Source organism: Gymnodraco acuticeps, unplaced genomic scaffold (genome assembly GCF_902827175.1).
Source record: "Gymnodraco acuticeps unplaced genomic scaffold, fGymAcu1.1, whole genome shotgun sequence".
Classification (NCBI taxonomy): domain Eukaryota; kingdom Metazoa; phylum Chordata; class Actinopteri; order Perciformes; family Bathydraconidae; genus Gymnodraco; species Gymnodraco acuticeps.
Genome location: NW_022990238.1, coordinates 4,490,370 through 4,508,383, shown reverse-complemented (window position 1 = coordinate 4,508,383; position 18,014 = coordinate 4,490,370). Strand labels below are relative to the sequence as shown.

The following is an 18,014-nucleotide window of genomic DNA, read 5'->3' as shown; positions in this document are numbered from 1 at the left end:
ACAGATGAATTTTTTTAATGTATTTATTGTCAAAGCATTTCATATATTCATTGCTATCGGGATGTTAAGAGCATTCCATGGAATATAACAAAAAGTGTTTCTGAAATAAATTACATACCCCACCTTTAAGGAACACTTACTGATACTAGTTGTCTGTTTGTTTACTGGACAGTACACGTTACAAGTATGAGAAATTGTAATTGTAATGTAACTAAATATATAAGACATATGCAGTGGAGTAAAAATGTTTTAGATTTGTACCTCTTAAATTGTGTGGGGTAGAAGGTCAAAGTTGAACAAAAGCATAATTCTCAAGTATTTCATAAGCTAGTAAAACTCATACTTGGTCTACTGCACGCTAACAGGGACGAGTATTTGCAAAGAAGCGATTGATGAAGATTGAGTTGAAGTTGAGTCTGGCAGGAGGAGCCACTCTGTCCTCCATGTGCTCTACAGCCACCTGGGCTGTTCCTCCGGCCGATCCACCTACTGCACCACCTATGATCCCATAAAGAACCATCCCTCCTGGCCCCTCTATGGACCCGAACAGTGCCCCCATGACAGCTCCCACAACCAAACCTGTCCCAAGTCCTCTAGCCAGGGATGTTCTGAGCCATCTGTTGTCCATCTCTGCCATGGCTCTGATCTCTGCGCCTACATTTGCGATGTAGGCGTCCTTCTGTTGGTACAGCTCCTCCGCTATGTATTGCTTTTCCATCTCAACCCACGCCTTCTCTATCTCCCCTTCCCTCTGCTTCTTCAGCCTCTTCTCCTCCTTCTTAACGTATTCATCTGCCTTCTGGAAAGTTCTGCTGGAGAAGAATGCCCCTCCCAGGGACGCCACCATCCTCTCTATCTTCTTCAGCAGCTCTCTGTCCGAGCGTCGATCCCTCCAGTTCTTGCTGAAAATGTGAAAGCGTCCGCCGTACTGCTCGATCAAATCTCTCAGGAGCCAGTCAGTCTTCTCCACCCTGTCTTCCAGGGCAGGTAGCTCCAGGTTTCCTCCGTAGGCCAGGAGGACAATACAATGCCTTAGACAGTGTCTTCCATACCGCTCCATCATCATTTTGGGGGTTTTCATTTCATTTTTGGAGATTTTTTCCAAGTCAAAGGTGACAAGAAAGGCATGTGGACCAGGAGAGCATAAGCACTTAGACTTCCTCAGCTCCATCTCCCTCTTGACTTGACATATACCCTTGTCATAGATGTTTGGTGCATTGATCACAGCCACTCGTCTACCAGACAGCTCTCCAGTATTCTTTGTGCATTCAGAAATACTGGTGATATCCTTAGTAAAGGCCTCCCTCCCAAGTATGTAGTTTGTTAGTAGGAACTGTGAAGGTCCACAGCTACTGATCAGCACGAGCCTTAATTCTGTAGGAGATCCTGTGAAGAGATCAGTTGAAAGTGAGATCGAAGTAAGAACACATACAGTACATGCAATGTGTATTTGTTTACACCATAGGTTTACACGTATCAGTGTTATTGAACATGTTTAGTGCATCAATCTCATATGCAATAGGTCGCACGAGAGGCTGACATATTGTAAACATCAAGTGAAAATGAATCATATCTCTAACACTCAAAGAGTAACTCATACTAGGTTGTGTGCCATATATTAAAACTGCCAGTTATTGCTGTTCCTCTATGTTAATAGTTTTTTTTTGTTTCGTTGCTTTTATTTTATTTTATATTGGTTAAGGCTGTGCTTTTCTAACAATCCTATTTTATTCAGAGACATTTTTTTGTAGCTAATTAAGATTTCTCTACAATCCATAGCCATGATGTGAGGCTGTGCTTTGAGCTGAATGCTATTGACACACAAACGGAACATGCTGATTATCTCACCGTGCTAACTGTTGCTAATAAGCACAAAACAAAGTACGGCTGACTAATGGTAACCCCACAAGTTAGTTTTACAAATATTAGATCATAAACCGAGAACAAACTGCCACTGCCATGCTGCTTGGCTTAAAACCAAGACTTCTTGTAAAGGTTGATAAATCGCATGCATATAACCCAGCTTTTTAGCTTTGTTAGTTAAAGTGAAGCAGAGTCATTTGTTTACCCCCTGTTTATCGTAATGCAGTGACCTTACCTTTCTTCCTCTCCATTTTGTAGATTTTACAGCACAGATTCGCTCTTTCAAATTGGATTCTCACAGAGTTTGCAGCTTCTCACTGGACTGAGGTCATCACCATAACTGTGCCATGTATTCAATGAAAACACATCCCCCTCTTTCTCTCCCTCTCTCTCTTGATTAGGTAATAGGTATCAGATTTAATATTAGGTGGAAAATGGCCACAGGGGTGAAAAGCTGGCAGTGAGCACATTCCACATTAACATTTATTGACATCCCTAATTAAATAATTAAAAGTTCGTAATAATTTACAGCGTTATGTACCTTTGTACTTTGGAAAAACTGAAGCGTGAAATAACAGCAGGATTTATATATTTTCTTTGTGGTGGATGATGTGATTTTCTAATTTTGAAGTGTTTTTTTATAATCATCATCACAACAAACCCTCAAGTGTTAATCACCACTGATCAGAGGTAATTATTTTAAGAGGACAAGAACAGACTAAGGAGTTGTCGGTCCTCCAGCAAAGCTATATGGCTCTTACCTCACAATGATGTCGACATTTAATTAATTGTAACCTTGATTAGTACATTATTTTTATGAATATATAAACACTGATTTTAAAGGTGATATTTGCAAGCTTATCTCACTGCCAGCCAACCAGAAAGTGTATTATTCATGGGCTCAGAGAAATCAATAGCTAATTAAAGTAGTTCATCCTGCAGAGCACACATGTATTTTCTAAATATAGGCTAGTGTCCTTATGTGTAGTCACTTATACAAAAAATACATGTGTTTAAAATAACTAATCACATGCAACATGTCCAACATGAATAGATAAAAACATGGTAAGCTCTGTGGCCATGGGTGTTATAGTATTGTGTTTTTGTTTTTTGAATCAGCTTTACTTTACTTGTTATTTTATGTTTTAAAATAAATATTTTCATATAGATTAATAAATTCAGTCTCTTTTTTTTGAAAATGTAATTAATGTGCTTTTCAATTTCAAGCATTTAACATGAGTAAAGTGTGTATGAGACGTTATTAACCATCATAGAGGAGAGAAAATGCAGAAAATGTTCGATTTACTTAAACTCAATACTCACCACGCAATTACACTTTTGCCAATTTATCAGATTTAGCATTTAAAATGTTACACAAGTGCAAACCGCCCATAGTAACACACAGTGGTGTGTGTTTGTGAACAAGTGACTCTCACGCCAGTAAAAAACAATTAAACAGCGCCACTGTGTGGTTACACTGTGTAACACACAAAGAGGAAATCACATATGCGTATTTCCGGTTTCGAGCAACGTCACAGGCAAAACCAGGAAGCACTTTGTAAACATTACGCTACTTCGTAGTAACTTTAACCACATTGCTGTCGTGCAAACTAAGAGACATAGCGTGTCTTCATGATGAAGCCAGCCTGTTGCAGCTCTGCGGGAGCGTGTGTTGAAGTGAAGGAAACACCCAGACAGACAGATAGACAAACCCTGACAGAATGATCAGAATGATGAGACACGCGCTGCACGCGGGGAGAGGAGCCCTCTGTCTGCGCAGCTTCTCTGAAACTAGAGGAGAGGTCATTGAGGATGTTCTTCAAAGGACAGACTCTGCACGCCTCACAAACGAGGCGTCGCTCTACGTGCACGTGAGCTGATTTTGATCAGTGTACCTTATGTTTCTATGCAAAGCAATGTGCACACCAATCCACTGCACATACTCACCGACACCCTATGTCTAGAACGTTTGCTAAACTGTCACATGTCAGTGTCACTCCCTCTTGGTGAAGTTAGTTTTAGAATGGAGATATTCACTCTGGATCCATCAGCGTCTTCTTCCTCAGTTGCTGACTGTCGACAGTCAGAGGAAAGTTAGTTCACCTCCAAGCTGTGGTGTAAAGTAACTAGTAATTTGACTCAAGTACTTAAGTACAATGTTGAGATACTAGTACTTTACTTCAGTATTTACATGTGTAGCTACTTTGTACTTCTGCCCCACTACAACTCGTGTATTAAATACCTTTAGTTACTTTGAAGATTTGGATTAATGATTTTAATTATATTCAACACTTAAATAAGACTTTAGTTACACCTGGAGTCAAATTAAGCTACCCTGCAGTATGCAAAGCCATTAAAACTAGCTGCACCTTTACCAGCTTTGATAAACACATTTGTGCATCAATAAATATAATCAAAATATATTATGTATTATTCTGAAATGGGTCCATTTGTATAATGAATACTTTTACTTGAGTAACATTTGCAATGCCGGACTTGTACTTGTAACAGAGTATTCCTAAACTCTGGTACTTCTACTTCTACTTAAGTAAGAAGTATAATCTTGTAAGTACAAGATCTGAGTACCCAGGACAGTCAGCCCACACCCGAGCCCTCACTTTGAACTACAGAGTTTCTTATCAGGGAACTAACTCTCCTCTGACTGACAGTCTGTGAAACAAAGTAAGAAGACACTGCTGGATGATCCAGAGTGAATGTCTGTTGAGTTTTCCACCTAAGACTAACTTCAACGTGTCCTTTCTCCTCTCCTCTCCCACAGTGGCCTTACTGTCTCAGAAGGTGTTCCTACTGCAACTTTAACAAATACATACCCAGAGAGAACAATGATCACATGATGACCGAGTGCCTTCAGAGGGAGACTGAGACGTTGCTGCAGCTCAGTCAGGTATCCTGGTATGGTGACTTGTTAAATTCCAGTTTGAAATCAGCTTTGAACATGTGACTCCACCCCCTTAACATTTAAATGTCTCCCTGCAGCATCACATCAGTGTTTTTTGGTGGTGGGACTCCAAGCCTGGCTCATCCTTCTACCATCGCTGCAGTCCTTGAAACCGTTTCCAGGCAGGCGAACCTCTCAGATACAGCTGAGGTCACACTGGAGGTCAACCCTACTCCTGTGGGAAGGTCAAAGTTAGAGGACTTCTTCCATGCAGGGGTGAACCGTTTCTCCATCGGGGTCCAGGTGAATACTCTATAAAATGCTTTTCACAGAAGATTAGATTATTTTAGCTTTTATATATTTATTTATTTTGTTTTTCCTTAGGTCCAGCTATAATATCTCTGAAGTACATTTACAGAAAATGTGCCCTTTTCTTTGTTAGTTAATCATCAAAAACTGAAATACATTTAGCTTGTGTTATCTTATTTGATTTGTCACAGTTTTTTAAGCAGGCAAAATAGTTTCAGCTGAATTTTGCCTGAAGGTAGCATTTTATTTATTTAGTTGACAGTTTCATAACAATATTCTACACTGATTTTTTGCGTTTTACTTTCAGTTTACTGTAATTAACCTGTTGTACATGTTCAAGTCTTTGCAGGATGAAGATTTGAAAGTCCTGGGAAGAGACCACAGCCCTCAGCAGGCTTTGCTAACTGTGGCAGAGGCCAGGAGGCTGTGCCCCGGGAGGGTGTCGGTGGACGTCATGTTTGGACGTCCCAAACAGAGCGTTGAATCCTGGGAGAATGAGTTGTCTGAGCTGTTAAGGGTGTGCGACGACCACGTGTCTCTGTACCAGCTAACATTGGAGCGAGGCACACAGCTGTTCAAACAGGTGCTGGAAGGAGAGGTGACCCTGCCCACTGAAGAGGAGACAGCAGAGATGTACCTGTGTGCCAGGAAGACCCTCCACCAGCACGGCCTCCTGCAGTACGAGGTGTCTAACTTTGCCAGACAAGTAAGTCCTCAGCAGAAAGACAGCACTCTCATTGTCCTCCGCTCCTTAGGAAACATTACAACTTTTATCAACATAACAGGAAAGTTTGCAACGTTTAAAACACAATTAGATACAGTTAATGAAATCGACTCCAAGAGTGAACAAATTACAGCAATGATCCTTGTAAAGACAGCACTATGACAAAACAATTTGCTCCTATGATTACTTATTTAAATGTAGCTAAGGTGATATTGTTATGTGCTGATATTTTTGATTTAGCTAAAACCAACATTTTTTTAAAGGGTATTTTTATTTATTTTCATTGTTGGAGATTCCTCTATGTAGTTGCACATTATGATCTATCATTTTAAATGTGTGTTTGCTGAACTGTCAATATTTTACTTTTAGATTTCTGACAAATCAGTCATGTGTAATTCAAATGTACATTTTATAAAAAAAGAGAATTAATAAACCACAAGGAAAATACCTTTTTAAATAGAAAACATTATTAGGTAAAGAGTTAAAAAAGACATTGCTTCAGAACAAATGATTATAATTCGGAGAGATCCGCCTGACTAATAGTCCAGTTTCTGTTTGTTCCTAATGAAATGTCTTAAGCATCACTCCATCAACAGGGCAGATGTCTGTTCTGTTTTGCGCCATATTGCCTCGTGTCTGAGAGAAACAGTCACAATAACACAATAACACTTCACTTGTTACGTAGAACGCAGTGAGTCATCACAACAGGAGCTACTGGAAGGGAACGCAGTACATCGGGGTCGGCCCAGGTGAGCTACTACCTAGAATAAAGGCAGTGCAATAGAGAATATTGTACTGGTTGAAAAGTTCAAATTGTTGTCTTTGGCAGGAGCTCACGGACGGTTTGTCCCTGTGGGGGAGGGGGGGGTCCTCCGCGAGGCCCGGACCCAGACTCTGGAGCCTGACATCTGGATGCGTGAGGTCCAGCAGAAGGGACATGCGACACGGAGGAGGATTCAACTCAGCCATCTTGAACTGTAAGCTTCACGACCTATAGTGTTGTGTTTGGTGACGAGTGTAATTGGTTAGTAAATGAAAGTGGGGCTGTCATTTCCATGTGAAATGTAACAACCCCAGTGTGAGAAGCATGGTGTTATTTTACATGTTCTTGCTCTTTCAGATATTCTGTCCTCGTGAAACTCTATTATCCAATTGTTTACTCACTCCGTCCTAATAACTGTCAAAGCGACTGAGAATCTGTTCACAAAGATTTCTCTCTGGCAGATTGGAGGAGGTGTTGGTGATGGGAATGAGAATGACGGAGGGCATCGATCACAAGGTGGATCTTTTGTACTTACATGAAATGCACTATTAGAACTTTTTTTTTTAAAAGCCAACTTACTTTGTTATATTCTTTGTCAACAAAAGGGATGTTCAGTGTTCAACACATCTTGAACAATGTATAATTGATCATTTTCTGATATTCAACAGCATTGGGAGTTGTTTAGCCCTCAGCTGGGCCTCCATGAAGTGTTTGGTACATCCAGCGATGTCCAAGAGTTGCTTCAGAGAGGACAACTCATTCTTGATGAGAGGTGACTCATCATTATCATTTTTAAATACTTGAAGTTTGCAATTTCCCCTGACAAGAAAGACAATAGCGACTTGTGTAAGGCGAGTGTGAGGCAATTTATCTGCTGCTCATTTTCTTGATTTAATTGTTTTGTCTAAAAAGTATCAACAAATAGTTCAAAATGTCAATGCCTATTTATCAAAGTCCAATGTTATGTCTTCAAATCTCGTTTTTTTTCTGTTAAAACCCCAAATATAATCAGTTTATTTGATATAAAAAAGAAAAGTAAAAGACAGAAAATCGGCTTATTTGCAAGGCTAAAAACAGCAGTTTTTTATTTCGCGTGTATATTTACAGTTGATTGATTATCAAAATAGTTATTTAGTCAGTTTTTCAGTTGAACTCATACCCCTGGTGATGCGATCTGATGTTTTTATCCTACCGTATAAGGTTTTGGAAAATAGCAAGAGACATCACTTTAAGAGCATAAAGTTTTACCTTGGCTTTATATAGTAAATAAATATATGCATTATAAATACATTTAAGAATGAAGGTTTAGTCGTGATACGGCTGAAGAACACGTTCCTCCCCGACTTTAAAGTACTGAATACTTGAGCTGTACTTGGCAGTAAACCCAGAACATATTATATAAATGCAGCTTTTCTACATTTAACCAGCACTTTTTCAAACCAAGGCCACTCTGTAAGAACACTTCACATAATAGTTTCTCTCTGCTACGCCTCAAGAGTGGGTTGGACAATGCACTTGTAGAGAAAGGAAAGACTGATTGCCATGGAGATGCAATCTCTACATCATAGAACATAGATCCCATGATGGGAAACATAATAGAGATTTGCTCTGCTATTTCTCTTGGTGTACTGATGCATTTTATATGTACACACTGTAAAAAATGAGCTGAAATTAAGCTGGTTTTTTGGCTTGTGTAACCATTAGCCAATAACCAACCAAGGTAACCCCCCCCCCCACCACCTTATCACCTGAATCTCCTCCTAGAGCAACATTGTGTTCTTTTTAACCAAATCTCTCTCAGTGGGGAGGGGCTCCTTATTTTCATCTAAAGTCACAGACAGAGAATCAACACTTTTGAAAAAGGCCTGAAACAGAGGGGTTTATGGGATGCTGCAATGCATGATCTGTTTGGTATTTCGAGTCAAACACTTCAGAGCCATGTTTTGTATATATCTGAGAACTATAATATGTTGATGAAAAACAGTATAATAGGGAACCTTTAAGGTCAGAAGAAAATAAGAAATTACTCAAACATGCAGACATACTTGTATTATGTTTAAACCTACAGTAAGAAACAATAAGAAAGGAAACCCAATATCAACAAAACATCAGGGTTAATCCTCTCTCCCGTTACTATAATTTCTCTTCCTGAAGGTTTACAAACCACTCTTAGTCACTCTACAACGTCCTGCTGGGCCAATAGATTTCAATTGTAATCACACTTACAGACGCTGTCACATACTCGATGGCACCATGGGTACATGTTTAAATATAGAAACCACTGGCACATATCCCACAATGTTCGTATTTATAGAAATTATTGGACCACGTCATCAACCTCTCAAACTGACACTATCAAAATACGCATTTAGTTCGTAATAATTATTCTGTTGATCAACTAATCAACTAGTCATTTCAGCTCTACTTTTCAGCACTCTAAAACATACTTACTACAAATTCAGTTAGGAAATTGATAAAGCTGGAACCAGGGAATGTTTGGCATTCTTTTGGAAATAATAAGATAAGACTTTATTTATCCCGAAGGAAATTGTTGTGCCAGAGTTACAAAAATGCAATAAACACAGCAGCTTAATAATAAAACTGTACACTGACAGTGCAGTAAAAGAGCAATTAAATATCTACAGGAAACAGACGGTCACATCATTAATGTACATATTAACAGTATTTAGTAGTGCAAAAAACCCGCAGTAATTGCACGTTATTATAGAACATTATTAATAATAATACATGTTATATTAGAGAATATATCATTGCCACACACCTGATTTATCAGTAGTTGCATGCCTGTAATTGATTTTTTGATTTCTGTCTTTGTTTTCCTTTCCCCGTTATCAGAGGCCTGCGCTGCTCCTGGGAGGGACTGGCCTTACTGGACAGCCTGCTGCCAGCTCTACTGGTGGAGCTGGAGAGAAGAGTCAGTCTGAGGCTACAGGAGGACGAGCATGCTAAAGGACAAACAAATAGGACCTCTAACACACGATGACAGTATTGGTAATGTGAAGCTGACAATTGAGCGGCCCGACCAAGCAAGGAGGCAGAGGCAGAACGTCCAAAAATATAACCCGGTGTGGGCATTTATTAAACTTGAGCACAGGACACAGCCTCAATCTTGCTGTTCCTGTGCACACAGTCACCAGCCACTACAAGGATCTCACACACACTACCAGCCTCAAAATAGACAGGGCAACAGACCCTAAATACACACACTAATCAGCAATTCGACACAGGTGGGGGGGGGGAGGAGACAACACAGGGCACCAGGTGCACACAATCAACAGACACAGACATGGGGGAAGGGGAACACTTTTAACATGAAACCAGGAAACAGAGACAGACAAACTAGTTACATAAATTACATATATTCCCATGCTTCCTGTGCAATGTTTTTAGTGCTATATTACCCGTAACGGAGGCCGAGATCTATGGGCCCAGAGATCACCTCTGTTACAGGTAACAAAGGCAATATCTTCGGAGAAAGCTGTATTGAGGGTCTGGCGGACTGGACGTGTAAAACAAATCCCCATAACAGGCAGATATTTATTAAAACAACCCCACATATTTAAGTTTTATGTATATAACGTTTTATGTTGTGTATTGAAATTCATTATTTAAACCGTTGCCATATTTTACACTGTGTTTTCTTTTTACTGTTACTTTGCTGTTTAGTTGGCAGCACAACAATCCCCTATTTGTTTGTATGGATTATATTTTATATTATATTGTCTCTTTATCGCACTGTAAGTACCGTCATCACTCTGATTGGATAAGAACATTTGATGATAATATATTTCATAAGGCCTTGAGGTGCTATCATGCAGTTATTGCTTGCGCTGAAACATTTCTTAATAGATATTTTCATTCAAATATGATTATTCCTCTCCCAGTACACAGGATATTGTGAGAATAAAGGTTTTAATTCATGGATACATTTGAGATTCATCTTTGTGAGTTAATTGTTTCCCTGGTCTGTCATTTCCTTGTGTTAGAACACATTAGTGAAGATCTACGGCTGATATGTTCAACACACCTGAATCAAATGAATGTTGTAAAATCTAATTAGCTGCTATTATTTGAAAATGTGTATGACTCATTCAGCAACATTTTAATTAAACTCGCTAAAAAAACATCTTGCAGGAAAGATGGTAAGAACATTGGTTTTTAAATGAGTGTTACAACCAGAGAGATTCATGAACATGTACGGATCTAGTTTAGAAGTTTGCAAAGTTCACATTTGAATGAACAATGTTGCAGTGTTAATGTGTATGCACCTTCACAAGTGGAACATTTAGTTAACACTGGATTTTATTCTCCATCGTTTATTTAAAACATTTCAACGTGTATATCTTTAACTACAACTAATGCCAACATATAAATGTGTGATACTATATTTATTGTCCTTTGACGGTCACTTTAGTTTGTAGAGTTAAAAAGCAGTGGTAGATTTCCAGAGGAACCCCATTCTGTGATTATTTTATAACTAACTATAAAACATTTTCATTTTTGTAAAGATGAATTAGTGGATTTGTGCTCCTAAGGAGAATTTGAGTCTTTTCAAAGAAGACACAATTCCCTGTGTAATCATGTTTAGATGACAATGAAATGACTCAGAGTAGCAATAAAGGAAGCACCTGGAAGCAAATTAAATATATGAACTATTATTCTGAATACAGTGTTCTCTTACCAGTAGCCACTTTAGTATACGCCTGGTATATCTGCTATAGGGAGTGTGTTACTCATGAGGCTAAAATGACGAGTGCATGGATACAGTCTCTGCTGTGCAGTAGTCACGACTCTCAGGGTTAAGAACAGCTCTCTGCTCTATGATTCATGAAGCAGGATGATGAGTCTGCTGCAGCATCTCTGTCAGCTACAGCAACTGAAATATGGTTTTCATTTATTTAAATACAGTTGGGAACGCGAGCAAAATTGCGTCAAATAGTTTGATAGGGAAAGTTCAAATGGATGTGTTATACAGTACAGCTGCCAAGCTTTAATGCTGCTCTTGATATGGCACAAACAAGTACCTTTTCAGTTCAATGCAGTATACTCGATAACTGACACACACCATCCTTTTTCACAAGTGAAGGACACTCTGAACAGACAGCCTACGCAATGGTTTCTTCAAAGAAACCCGTGGAGATATATTGGAAAGAAAAGGCTGAGTGTTTTAAAATTGAATTGCTACTCAGTGGTATATCAGGGTTTGTGTGGGCTCTCTCCATGGTGCTGATTTAAGAGTCCAGCATGTCTCTCACCCTCTCCCCTCTGTAATACGTGATGCTTTAACTCTTTGTTTCCCTCATTATGGTGACACATGAGTGTTTAGGCTATTATTATAAATCGTTGTTACATCTCAGCTCTTGGTGCCATTCACAGCAGTGTGCGGATTTAAAATTAGAGCTAACTATTGTGTTGTGAGCGAATATAAGAAGACGTTTAAGATCAGTGTGAGTCATCTCCTTACTATAATGAGGTCCCAAGATCCACTTGAATTAATTGCTGACGTACATGAACACAATCTAAGAATATCTGCATCTCATTAATAAACTGCATGTCTGAAATAAAGTGAATGTTAGACCAGAAACACATATGACAATTGGAAATATTGTTTTTATTAACATAAGATAATATAAATTCAGTTACATACAAAAACAAGAAATGAATGCACTGCATGGTCCAGCCATGTGCCGCAGAGTATAACTCCTTACATAATATGATATTGCAGAATACTACTACAATTGGTTTGATCGAGAAGGCTTGAAATTCATTGAATCTGACACCTCTCGGTTTTGTTGTGTTTGGTGCTTGATTTCAGCACCAGGCGCAGGTCGCTGGTGAAGCTCGGGCGGCACGCCAGAGGGTCCACTGCGGCACAGGGCGCACAGAGACCCCGGCTCCCTCTCCTGCCCCGCCGGCCGATGCACATCGACTGGTAGGTGAAGAGGGATATCATCTCATGCCGTGACGGAATTGTCTCGTCAGGTAGTCTGCCTACAGAGGCTAGGCCCCTGAACGCAGCTTCCATCCCAGTACCATCTTTAGCAGAGGTTTCGAAGAATGTCACATCCTCACCGAGGGCTTCTGCTACCTCTGACTGCCTGACGACTCTCTGCGCCTTCAAGTCCGCTTTGTTCCCACATATCACAACTGGTGGGACTCTCGGGAGATGTTTACATTTCAGTAATTTCGCCTTAGCGTCTTTGATCTCGTTTAGAAAATCACAGACTTTATTGAAGGACTCTCTGTCATCCAAACTGAACACAAGCAGGAAGGTGTCACCTGGAGAGAAAGAGATTGAGATTGTTAAAGCATGTCATGTTATATTATATTCCTAAAACAACACCGAATTCTACAGTTTATCAACATCTGCAATGATTAACCATCAAGTGCCTCACCTGTCAGAATGGATAGCCTCCGTTTTGCAGGGAAGTCCCTCTCACTCGGGGCGTCCAGAATATCGATCTGGTATGCCTCCCCTCCTATGTAGAAGAGTTTTCTGTGGAAGTCCTCGATTGTGGGTTCGTATTGTTCGTCAAATTGTTTCCCCAAGAATCGTTGAAGGATGTTGGTTTTGCCTACTTTTGGCGCGCCAAGCACCACTATTCTGTGACAGTTCTTGGGCTTGGCCAGACCCAGCTCCATCAGATCCACGGACCTATAGGGGAGTCGATCACTTGAAACCTGCCGATTTCCAGAACTGGATCTACTTTCAACCCCGTGTTGTCTCAAGTGCCCTTTCACCGTTTTGATGATGCCCATGCCTGTCTTGGATATATTTGAGACTTTGGGGTGCGTGAGTACTGGGATAAGGGCTGAGCTCTGCATGCCTGGGTGCGTGATGCCTGATTGTTGATGCCTGGTGAGAGAGTTGAACGTTTCGAGGATGCCATCAACGGAAAGGTAAATCGTTGCGTTCATCTCCGTTTTCTTTCAAGCGTCCCCAGACACCAGAGGCTATCAAAATCTTACCGACCCAAGTTGCTTCTCCATGTGTGCGTAGAAACAGAGCCGGGAGGCGCCTCTTATACACCCACAAACAGCGCAGTACCTGCGTCACGCTTTCACACAGAGCAAACGCTCCTTATATAGAAAGACAAAGCATGCAGCCCACAAACAAAAAACACACACGATCTCCTTTTTTAACTATTGCAGTTTTCCTTTGAAGGATTTAGGTCGATAAGTGTGGGAAGAGAGAGGAGTCAAAGAGAGAGGAGTTTCCCAAATCTATATGTTTGTGTCCAAAGACTAAAATAAACCAAATCAGACGTTTGTTCTGAGGCAAACCCTTGGGAAATTCTGATCTGTTCAAACCTAATCAATGATCTATTTTTAGCCATGTTCAGGTGTTGTCATTATGGATGATACATTAGCAGTCCTTAGCGTCAATAAGATGGACACTGAAGGTTTGAACCCTAATAATTGTGTATCCTCTCCTAACAATGCTGTCATGTTGATAATAATAATTTTTTTGGCAGTTTTGTGGGAACCTGTTTTTTTCATGTGTATGTTTTAAAAACCATCATGGTGTTTCTTAAAAAAAGAGACTTGTATATTCCTGCTCAGCCTGACTATAAACATCTGGAAATACAGAGTTGTCAAAATGTGTTTATTTGTATCCAAAGAGTCTATTGAGTATGATAAGGAAAACGCCACACATTACATGTTACTTGCTAGATGATTTATCCAAAGCGACTTACATACTCAATACCGTGGGCAATCCCCATAGGAGCAATTTGGGGTGAGGTGTCTTGCCCAGGGACACAACGACATGCTGACTGCAGTGGGGTTTGAACCTGTGACCCCCTGATCCCAACACCAATGCTCAACCCACTGCACCACACGCCTCCCCGCTGCACACATTTAGTTCTTATTGTCATGGAGTCTTTAAATCTTTAACAGACATGGAAAAAAGCAAGACGGTTTTCCAAGTGTATAAAGTAGTTTCAATGACAAATAATTTTAGTTGCGGGCACAAATACATTAAAATAGTCCAAATCAGACTTAAATGATGCTTTTGTACATGTTGTCCTGAGACAAATTCTTGTTATATTCTGATGTATTCAAACTTAATTACTGTACATCATAGGCTACTATGTTTTAGCACCTCACATTTAGATGTCCACATTATAAATAAAAGATGAATGACAGATAACTGGCAAAACCCCTGTTGCCATGGACACTGGATGTGAGAGCATTATATAGACTTGTCTTCTTCCTCTCCGTTTACAATGCTGCCAGGATTTCAATTAACATTTTGTATGTTTTTCAGTTCATTTGTCACTTTTTAGTATTTGACTATGTTCATATTACCCTCACACTTTTTGTTTGTTGCATAAGCCTATCCAAAAGATGTGCCTATACGTAGCCTGACATTGCTGTGAATCTGGGATTGCATTATTCGTGAGGCTGTCATGAACAGTACTTGCAAACCTTGCATTTTTCTGAAGTGATCACAACGCTCTCAGTATCAAGACTTGAGAAACAGCTCACTATCTGCTCTAGAACTCACATGCCTCGTTATGCAATCGGATGTTTTTTTCCTTCTATATAAGGGTTTGGAAAATAGCAAGAGACATCACTTTAAGGGCATAAAGATTTACCTTTGCTTTATAGTCAATAATATATATGCATTTATATATATTTAAGAGGGAAGGTTTAGTCGTGATACAGCTAAAGAACACGTTCCTCCCCGACTTTAAAGTACTGAATATTTTAGCTGTACTTGGCAGTAAACCACGAAGCCAGAACATATTATATAAATGCAGCTTTTCTACATTCAACCAGCCCTTTTACAAACCAAGGCCACTCTGTAAGAACACTTCACATAATGGTTTTCTCTCTGCTAAACCTGAAGAGGATAAGTCGCTGTACGCTGATGGGAACCCTAACAATAAGGAAGGAAACCTAATATCAACCAGGGTTAATCCTCCCTACCGTTGCTATAATTTCCCTTCCTGAACACTCTTAGTCACTACAACGTCCTGCCTAGATTTAATTTGTAATCACACTTACATACGCTGTTACATACTCGATCGCACCATGGGTACACGTATAAATATAGAAAACCACATATTCTACTATGTTCGTATTTATAGAAATGATTGGAACACGTCATCAACCTATCAAATTGACACTTACTGTATCATCTGAACAGACCGTCTGTTTGTTTCCAGGGCCAGGCATAGTCCTTCTTCACCTGACTGCTTTACTCTTGTATTTGTGTTTGTTTGGTGCTTTTAAACACCATGCAAATGTGGTAGAAAATATTTTCTTCTCATTATTTAGCAAGGCACTGAAAAACCAACCATTACCCCAAAGCTGGAATTATTGTCTAATGGATAAGTTGTTTGACAGAAAATTAGTAAAGTTTAAGTGGTATAATAAACTATATATTTCAGTCAGACAACTCACGTGTTCCTTTAACATGTTTATTAGAAGCAGCATATAGTTAAGTTTGGCGACTAGGCTCGGGCATCATCACTCCATAGATAGACATAGCACGATGAGTGATGATTAAATAACTAACCCCCGAGCCTACAGGTGGAAGCTGGGGTGGTGGTGGGGCAGCGAGCAGCAGCGACGTAGAGGTAGCTGCGGCAATAGCAGCAGCAAGCAATGCATGGAGAGAGATCTGGCAGGTTAAATAGAGTGGCGTATTAAGGAGTCTCTGTTTGGTTGGTTGCAGAGTGGCAAGGGGGCGTTATGTATGAATGCAGCATAAGTGCTCGAGTTGACTGCCTAAACTAGCTCGCAGGCTTCGCCCCATTTGTGTCATTTTTAAGCCAATTAATCAGTGGGGTAACATTCTTATGATAGTAAACTAAATATCTTCTGTTATATTGCATTTTTCTGTTTATTTTGCAGAATGAGGAGATTGTAAAGACATTACAGTTATCCCCCCCCCCCCCCCCCCCCCCATCTCCTGGTTTTTAGATGTTGGTCAGGCAAGAAATATATATTTAAATGTGATAAACTGGGCTTTAGGGGATTTTCATTTGGCTTTTTTTTACTATTTTCTGACATTTGATATACTTAATATTCAGAAAATAATTGTCAGGCATAATGATTATGTGTCAATAGTATCATAGGATGCTGCATTACAAAACTCCTACTGAATATTAATCTTTACTCAAGGTTATTTTATTTGTTTTGAATGAATTCATTGATGCACATTTCTTATCAAATGATACGGGGCCAGCTGATATGTCATGAACCTGGGGCCCTAGATATTCTTTACTGATGTTCTAATCACAGAACCAAAAAAAAAACTGCATACCCCACATGAAAATAAAACACAAAACCACTAGAGGACAGCAAAGAGAGGTAGATTCCATACAGTGAAGTTTTAGAAACATGATCCTTCAGTGGACAGAAAGTCATCACAAGCACTAATGTTGGTTTTAGGCACATAATCACAAACACAAGTCAGATTTCCTCTCCTATGTGACATCACTGGCATGCAGTAGCAGGCTGGTGATATTTATCAGTTGTTTCTCCTCCCCCTCTGTTTTCCCAAGCCTTGCCTGCATGTCCCCCCTGCGCTGACCTCATCAGGCCTTTGTTGGGAAACAAAGAGTGTTCAGGCATCTGTTTTCAGGAGAAATAAAGACATAGGGTGCCAGGCAGAGGAGGAGGGCCTGCAGGAGGTATATGAAGTTGGCTCCACCGACCGATCAATGAGAGTCACATATTAATCAAACAGGAGCTGCAACAAGACATACACTCCCACACAACACACTTATTTGAAACACTTTCTGAGAACTAGAACAATCCTGTTTGAGAAGTTTCACTGCTTTATGAATTTTTAAATTTTCTAAATGTTGCCCTTGTGTTGACTCCAAGAGTTGTGACTTTGTTGTTTCAAGGTGGAGCTGGTATTTCCTGTATATCCTGCTCACAGTCAACCAGCCCACTGCTCTCTGCTTCTCCCACAGTTAGCTAATCATTACCCCCTCGACGTCATGATCCTTCTCCAGAGACAGAGATTACTTAGCACTTTTTGACTGATGTAAGCCAGGGTAAACTCAAAAATATTTGGGTGTTGTATAATGTATACACGTTCCATTAGCTCTAATGAATAAGTAAAGAGATGCAATGAGGAAGTTGCTGAAAAGGAAATGTGGTCTGTTGTTGTATCCCTCTGGGATGTTCACTCACTCTTAACAGCATAGCTATGGGAAATAAAAGGGTTTGTAGTATTCACTTATAGATTTGGGCCCACCTGGTCACAGTGCTTTTTATCTCCCATATCCTATATGTTTTGGGTACATTAATATTTAGCAGTATTTTTTTTTGATCTGCTGAAATCCTGCCTTATATAGGATAACTATTATTTTTTTAGGATAGGTATTATCAGATTGAACCTGTGTGTCTCCACTTACACCTCACAGTCTGCCATTATGTTAAGCTGTGTGTAGTTCTTCAGTGATCACCTG

The 18,014-nt window shown here is 39.8% G+C and overlaps 3 protein-coding genes across 4 annotated transcripts; 1 reads left to right on the top strand and 2 right to left on the bottom strand.

The window, feature by feature from the left end:
- Positions 1–34: 34 nt before the first annotated feature.
- Positions 35–2,236, bottom strand: LOC117548805 (GTPase IMAP family member 4). Its single transcript, XM_034220286.1, has 2 exons — positions 2,099–2,236; positions 35–1,386 (listed from the first exon to the last, which is right to left on the bottom strand). The coding sequence occupies exons 1-2, from the start codon at positions 2,112–2,114 to the stop codon at positions 359–361; spliced, it is 1,044 nt and encodes a 347-aa protein (XP_034076177.1). The 5' UTR covers positions 2,115–2,236; the 3' UTR covers positions 35–358.
- A 1,161-nt stretch (positions 2,237–3,397) lies between these two features.
- On the top strand, positions 3,398–10,510 carry rsad1 (radical S-adenosyl methionine domain containing 1). 2 transcript variants are annotated; one of them, XM_034219498.1, is made up of 9 exons: positions 3,398–3,734; positions 4,643–4,776; positions 4,861–5,065; positions 5,412–5,777; positions 6,481–6,544; positions 6,625–6,772; positions 7,020–7,074; positions 7,227–7,330; positions 9,415–10,510. In XM_034219498.1, the coding sequence occupies exons 1-9, from the start codon at positions 3,585–3,587 to the stop codon at positions 9,560–9,562; spliced, it is 1,374 nt and encodes a 457-aa protein (XP_034075389.1). In that variant the 5' UTR covers positions 3,398–3,584; the 3' UTR covers positions 9,563–10,510. The 2 variants fall into 2 exon arrangements, with proteins under 2 accessions (XP_034075389.1, XP_034075390.1); XM_034219499.1 differs by lacking the exons at positions 7,227–7,330; positions 9,415–10,510 and having other exon boundaries at positions 6,916–7,026.
- Positions 10,511–12,167: 1,657 nt separating this feature from the next.
- Positions 12,168–13,623, bottom strand: rasd2 (RASD family member 2). The gene is made up of 2 exons (XM_034220177.1): positions 12,975–13,623; positions 12,168–12,858 (listed from the first exon to the last, which is right to left on the bottom strand). Exons 1-2 carry the CDS (start codon positions 13,495–13,497, stop codon positions 12,344–12,346), a joined length of 1,038 nt encoding a protein of 345 aa, XP_034076068.1. The 5' UTR covers positions 13,498–13,623; the 3' UTR covers positions 12,168–12,343.
- Between the last annotated feature and the right edge of the window lie 4,391 nt (positions 13,624–18,014).